Source organism: Myotis brandtii, unplaced genomic scaffold, assembly GCF_000412655.1.
Source record: "Myotis brandtii unplaced genomic scaffold, ASM41265v1 scaffold221, whole genome shotgun sequence".
Taxonomy (NCBI): domain Eukaryota; kingdom Metazoa; phylum Chordata; class Mammalia; order Chiroptera; family Vespertilionidae; genus Myotis; species Myotis brandtii.
Window position 1 is genome coordinate 563,618 of NW_005358287.1, and position 5,361 is coordinate 568,978.

Consider the following 5,361-nt stretch of genomic DNA (forward strand, 5'->3'; position numbering starts at 1 on the left):
CCAGGCTGTGGGTGCCCAGCGCGCACACCCCTTGCAGAACGGCCCGGACGATCCTGTTGGCTGCCCCGATTTGGTCAAACGGCAGCGCCTTCATACTGACCACGGCTCTCGTTTGCGTGGCCTTTTCAAACTCGGTCACGGTCGTCTCCAGGATCGCAGGCAGGTCTTGGACTGGCTGCTCCTCAGAGTCCTCTCCCCCGGCCCCACCTTGGTCTTGCTTTTGGCCCTAGCACCACCAGGGCCCAGGGGCGGCTTTGTCTTCAAATTAGGCAGAGAAGTCACTTTTGACTTTGCTTTTACACTTGTTTTAAAACCTGGCTGGAGGCTGCCCTTCGGGTTCACTTTAAGGCTCTGGGGCCTTTGAGGTTGCAGCTCATCAGCACATCTTTCAGGGGCCTCTTCCAGGTAAACTGAGGCAAACTGTGTGATCTTATCGAGCACCGTTTGGACCAACTCCTTCCCCACCTGCAGCGGCGAGTGCTGCTGGGAGCTGCTTTCGAACAGGGGGGTGTTTTGGTCGCCTGGGGAAGGATAGGCCTGTGGCATCACGTACCCCGTGGAATTACTTCCTCTCCCGGGTTGTTTCGCTTCTCCCACGCACGACGGTGGCTTAGGGAAGGTGCCATTGCCTTCGAAGGCTTCCTTTTGGTGACTCTCATGTAAGGAGGTCACAACCACAGCGTACATTTCCCCCAAAACACTCTCGACTATGTCGTTGGCTACGCCGTTAATATGGGACTGGACGAAGTTTTTGTGTGTTACGTCTGATGTTTTAGCTTTAGAGTTAGATGCCGAGTAGGGGGCTTCATTGAATGGAGGCAGGTGGCCTTTGATTTTCATTACTTGTTGGTACACTTTCCTTAAAACCTCTTTCACTGGAGTGAGCAAGGCAGCCTTTTCTTTTTGCTTGGATTCCCCATGTCTCATAAATATTTCTTCCAAAACAACTCTCTGGCTTTCCTTTCCCACTGCCCGTTGGCTTTGTTCGAACGGGTACTGTGAAAACAGAGATAACTTGGTGTTTTGGTCCAGCTCTCTTTGTCCTAACAGCATTTCCTTGGGTACAGCTAACGGTGCAAATGCGCCAGGATGGTCTTTTGTGTAAAACTGAAGTTCATTTACAGACCTCTTAGCGTTCAAAACCTTTAAGGTGTTGTTGACAATCTCACTCACAACGACGTTTTCCTGGAAGGAGATATTGTTTGGATGTAGACATGCCCTTTGGATTTCCAGGTCCAAGTCGTTTTTAATAAGCTTCAGAATGACACTGGCGATGACGTCCGCGTATTCCTTAAGGCTGGTTTGGGAGAGGTGAATGGTGGATCCCCGTTTTTGTCCGTAACTCGCAAACGCGGGGTCTGCAAGTTCGTGGCTGAGAACAGTTTCCGTTGATAGTTTCAGGACGTTCACATTGGACGCCTTTTGGCTTGGCTCACGAAAAACGCTGTCCTCGGGCTCACAGGGCTCCAGGCCAGGGCTAGCAAAGGACTTCTCTGTGGGCTGGGAAGCAAGAGTAATTAATGAGTCTATTCTTTTGGTGGCGAAAGATTCTAGCTGGTTGACGATAGTTTTGGTGATGAAGTGAGCGTTTTCCTCACAGGGGTCAGGGGCGGGCCTCGTGGGGTCTTCCCTCCCTACCACAGTTATCTGACTCGCCACAGCATACGCGGGCCTCACATTGTTTGACGATGAAAAACGCTCTGTGTCTCCTTCACTCCGTGAGCCCGTGAGCGGAGGCAGCTGGCACTCTGTTTGTGGGAACATATCACAGGAGGGAAGGGGCAGTCGTGCCGGAGGAGCACGCTCTGGTTTTGTGCCGAGCGTGACGGCCGAGCTGAGGTTATGAAGCACAAGGTCCACGATGTCGTTGGAGATCAGCATGACGTCCGACTTGGGGACAGAAAGTGGTGGGACGATCTCGTTGGCACCCTCTATGGACAGCCCGGCGTCGACAGCTGGATGTTTCCTGGCTGTGAGGCCTCTCGGCATGGGCGTGGCGAAGGCCAGGTTGTTTTGATGCAGCGTTTTTTCATAAATGTCGCACAGGATGCCTTCCATGACATCCTGTATTTGGAACTGAAGCCCTTTGCGATACTCAGTCCTGTTGAACATCCTTTCAATGACGCCTTCCTGCAGACCTGAGTGAAGCTCTTCGTCAGAATTGTGTTTGTCAAACTTGCCTTTGGATGAGACGATCTCTAACACCGTGTTCACGATCTGACTCGCGATCCCTTCAGAAACCACGATGTTGTGCGTTAAGAAAGGACTTTCCCTTTCTTTATCTAACTCGTGTTTGATGCCTTGTAAAATTTTTCTGGCCACTTCTGTTGCGTGTGTGTTTAGTTTATTTAAAGAAAGTTGGCACGAGTTGGTCTTTTCCAGAAAACGATCCACGGAGCAGGGAGAAAACCCATCATCCGGATACAGGCCTTTGGCGGACAACGCTTTGCTCAAAATGCTCTTCCCTTGCTGCACAGGGAAAGCCACTGGGACTGTGAACTTGATTTGGGGACAAAAGAGAGATTTTACTTTGTAAGTAGCGAAGGTTTCTAGGTTTGTTAGTATCTCCTGGATGATATCTTCAGCCACGTTTCCTTTGGCGTTGAGTCTGGGCGGGACAGGACATGGATTCCCATCCAGCACAGAGACTGAGGACTGTTCCCCGCAGGCGGGGACGTGGAAAGAAACATTCGCTGAAAAGGTGATGGTCTTGTACCTGTTTTCACCGGCGTTTCTCTGCATCATGGCCGCTGCGTAAAGCTTATGCATCACAGTCGTGACCACATCACCCACCACGATGGTGACGTCGGCCTCGGACACCAAGGGGCCCGTCCTTTGGTCGATGAAGGGGACCCACGTCGGTGCCAGCGGCTCGCCACCCACATCATACGGGGCGCCCCCCAGCGGAGGGCAGGAGAGAGAAAGCACGTTTAATTGGTTGACCAGAGCCCCTTGGAAAATCTCGTTCAAAATGTTCCTGATGATGGGCACGATGGGAGATTTCTGTGGCTCCTTCAGTTTCCTTTCAATTTTGTTTAGGGTCCTTTCCAGAACCCACTGCTTCAGAGAACCCGGTTGCGTTTCTCCCCTCGGGAGGGTTCCCTCGGCTCCAAGTTCCTTCTCCGCAGGCGCAGCGTCTTCTAGACTCGGGTCTGGCTCGGCCCCTCCGGGCAGGAAGTTCCCATAGGTCGGCCGGTACCCGCAGGATTCCATGGTTCTCTCTTCGGATTCGGTGTCGTCCAGCACATCTGAGGACACCACGTCTATAATCAAGTTGATCACATTCTTCAGAAGCTGTTTCTCCGGGGATGGGCTCTTGGCGCTGGCCCGCAGGTCCCCGGGGCTCCCGCCGAGCTCCGTCTGGATGGCCTTCAGGATGGTGCTGGACGCCTTCTTGGCGTGCATGTACAGCGCCGAGCGCAGCAGCTCCTCGCAGGCGTCCACGGCCTCGCTGGCGCCGTCGCACCGCAGGTCCACCTGGGCGCGGGTCTTGTGTCCCTTGCTGATGGGGTCCAGGCCTCCTAGGTTGCCACTGGCAAACCCTTCCAGCTTCGCAAACACCCCGTTGAGGATGTCGGTGGCCAAGGTCGTCAGTCTGTTTGGATGCGTTTCTCTCGTGCTCCCTGTTTTGCAAGGCCCGGGAGCAACGGTTTTCGCGTCCCTGCCCGTCTCCTCTCTGTTACTCTCCCGCAGCATCCTGGACACGATGCCGGAGATGATGTCGGTGCACTTGGCCATTTCCTCAATGATCGACTTGAACGATAGGTTATCGATATCCGGGCACTCGGAGGCAGCTGTCATCCCAGAACCTGCGCAGCTGGTGTCCGCGTCGACCCTGCACAGCTTCGCGAGGATGCCGTCCAGGATGGTCTGGGAGAGGAGCTGGAGTTTAGGGTGCAGCTTCATGGCCACTCCCCGGTTCTCACTCGTCTTCTCTCGGGGTGGCTGGCCCTCCGGGCGGGCTCCCAGGAGCTTGCACAGCATCTCGTACAGGGTTTCCCCAATGCTGTCCAGCACTTGCAGTTTGCCCTGGTCTTTGAGGTCTTTTCCACGGGGGTCGCTGTGGATGGCACATGGAGTCGCCAAGCATTGGTAAAAAGCTTGTTTCTCCTGCCGACTTGGAAGCGTGGGTGGTTTGCCAACATCGTCCAGCCCACACGCCACCGAAGGCCTTGGCTCATCGGGAGGGAGGGAGACGCTGCTCCGGTCGGAATGTGCGCTTGACAACATCTCGCAAATGCAAGTCAGCAATGGGGAGGCCTTGATGTCCTTGCTGAGATCCGCGTCGTCAGTGTCAGCCGAGAACTCTCCGCCTCGGAGGGGCTTGCTGTCGTCGGCTTCCCGCGGGCTCTGGCTTTTCTGATCGAGTTCCAGCTCGTTCTGGATCGCTTGCAGAACGATGCCCACCACCTTGGTCGTGTAGGCGCTCAGCTGGCGGTGCAGCGAGGACGGCTCTGTGCAGGGCGGTGTGGAGCCCACGTGCAGCTTTGGGTAAACGAGTCCCTTCAGCTTCTTGAACACCGTGTCAATGATGTCCCCCGAGATGTCATCTACAGCCTTCGGCTCACATGTCTCAGACCCGAACAGGGAAGGGGTTTCGGGGCCTACGTCAAGTGAAGACAAATACTTCACTTTCTTCTCACTGTCAAACCATATTTTCAGTGGTTTTTTATGTGGCGCCTCTTTGGCCACGTCGGGAGTGTGAGAACGGCCCAGCGGAGTCTGACGCCTGGCGGGTAGGATGGAACTTCTGGGGGTGCCGGGGATGCGGCTCAGTGCCTCGTGGAGGATGTTGATCACGGCCTCGGTTATGTCCTGAGCCACCGTGTTCACTTCTCCCACGGAGAACAGCTGGTCCCAGTGGCCCTGAGCCGGCAGCCCTCGGGGCTTCCCGGAGAGGAGAACGGCGGTGTCCTTGCCGGCCCTCCCGCCCGAGGGGCCCGGAGGAGGAGGCTGCTCCTTGAGCATCTCCGTCAAAATGCCTTTGATCACGTTTGCTGACGCCTCTTGTATTTGGTGCCTTTGGTCTTGGCTGAAGGTCAGCGTGTCTTTAGTCGAGCAGATTTTTCCCTTTAAAACTTCTTTCTTGTGAACACTCGGCCCCTCGGTCTTGGATCCCTCGCAGAACACGACTTTGCTTCTGAGAGAAGCGGGCCGTGGGGGCGGTTTGCTGTTTCTGTCCGAACACGTGCTCCTCCCTGTGAACCAGCACTCGGGGTCCCGCTCCTGCGATCTCGCCTTCTCGTTCCTCAAAGAGGAGTCCAGCGCGTTCTCCACGAGCCTGTCTATCTCCTCGCTGTCGTCATCGGAGTACAGGACCATGCCCGGCACGTTGATGGGCGGCAGCGGCTTCCGCGGCCG

The 5,361-nt window shown here is 55.4% G+C and overlaps 1 protein-coding gene across 1 annotated transcript in view; it reads right to left on the minus strand.

The window, feature by feature from the left end:
• FSIP2 (fibrous sheath interacting protein 2) overlaps positions 1 to 5,361 on the minus strand; it is a 54,999-nt gene that overhangs the window by 25,526 nt on the left and 24,112 nt on the right. Inside the window, exons 10-12 of the mRNA XM_005866133.1 lie at positions 412 to 5,349; positions 140 to 351; positions 7 to 95 (exon numbers count right to left, since the gene is read on the minus strand). Coding sequence (XP_005866195.1) covers positions 7 to 95; positions 140 to 351; positions 412 to 5,349 — 5,239 coding nt within the window. The remainder of the gene's footprint in view (positions 1 to 6; positions 96 to 139; positions 352 to 411; positions 5,350 to 5,361) is intronic.